This window comes from Tupaia chinensis, unplaced genomic scaffold (genome assembly GCF_000334495.1).
Source record: "Tupaia chinensis unplaced genomic scaffold, TupChi_1.0 Scaffold000356_2, whole genome shotgun sequence".
NCBI lineage: Eukaryota > Metazoa > Chordata > Mammalia > Scandentia > Tupaiidae > Tupaia > Tupaia belangeri.
The window spans coordinates 216282-217520 of NW_006159852.1; the positions used below are offsets into that span (position 1 = coordinate 216282).

The 1239-nt window shown below is 67.5% G+C and overlaps 1 protein-coding gene across 1 annotated transcript in view; it reads right to left on the bottom strand.

The window, feature by feature from the left end:
* Positions 1-1239, bottom strand: part of SAFB2 (scaffold attachment factor B2) — a gene marked incomplete in the record, with an annotated part of 42487 nt that overhangs the window by 6866 nt on the left and 34382 nt on the right. The window contains 1 exon segment of the mRNA XM_027773531.1: positions 28-152. Coding sequence (XP_027629332.1) covers positions 28-152 — 125 coding nt within the window.

Genomic DNA, 1239 nt, shown 5'->3' on the forward strand with positions numbered 1-1239 from the left:
AGGCCCTGCGGTGGCCTGACTACTGACCTGGGGGGAGGGAGCCCCCGGCCTTCGCTCATCCTCTTGTCGGAGCTGTAGCTGCCCCAGCCGTCGCGGGAGTCCCGGCCGTGGCGCTCTGGTCCTCCGTGGCTATGGCGGTCCTCTGAGTAGTGCTGGAACAGGGGAGATGGGCGACACTAAGCACGTTGCTCCCAGGAGCCCCACTTCCAGGAAGGCCTGCTGACCTGCACAGCCCAGGCAGCTGGCAGGGCGTGGGGGAGGGGGCTGCCCAGGACAGGACACTGCCCGACCCCACCCCACTGACCCGCCCAGCTGGACCCAGGTCACCGCCCCTGCCCCGCACAGCACAGAGGGAGCCCTGAGCCCTGTGGCATCGTCGCTCTGCAGAAGGCCCACTAAGAGTCCCTCAGACCCCCCTCCTGCTGACAGGGCCCCTCCTGGGCACACCGGCCCCTCTCAGACCCCCCCTCCTGCTGACAGGACCCCCTCCTGGGGAACATCGGCCCCTCAGACCCACCCTCCTGCTGACAGGGGCCCCGCTCCTGGGCACACCAGCCCTCTTGGTGCTCCGGCAGACCAGGCGGTGTGCAGAGCTGCGGGCGCCACCTGTGGGAGCCTGGCTGAGCAGAGTGGTGCTCAGGACATGGCGGACCGGAGGACGAGGGGACAGTCCTCAGGACACACCCTGGGCGTGAGGCCGCCCGCCAGCTTTCCCAGCCCGCACTCCGTCTGAGCCACTCTGCCCTCTGCACGTGAGAAGCCAGCCCGTGGCCACAGAGACTCAGAGGCCACTCCCACCACCCTCGAGACCCCAGTGCCCAGCATGGTGGCTGCTACAGAGGGACACCTTGCCCCCTGGGGCGAAGTGATGGCTCCCGACAGGCTACCGAGCCACCACCTGGGAACGCAGGGGTCTCGAAGGCTCTGAGAGAAACGAGACCCGCGTGTCTGAAGCACACAGCCTCACTCATCAGAAGACAGCTGAGCACGGTCATGCGTGGCGTGATGACAGAGGCGTGTTCTGGGAGCTGCCTCGTTCAGCCATCTGGCCGCATGGACATCACAGTGACTCACAGACCGAGCCACCGCCATCACACACGCACCCCTGTGCCTGCAGCCTCATCACACGGGGCGTGGCACTGCCGCTGCGACCCGGGCTGGGCCCCACTCACCTGTGCGTCCCGCTCTCCCATCACTGGCCTCGAGCCTGCCCTCCTGCAAGAACAGACAACGTTAACA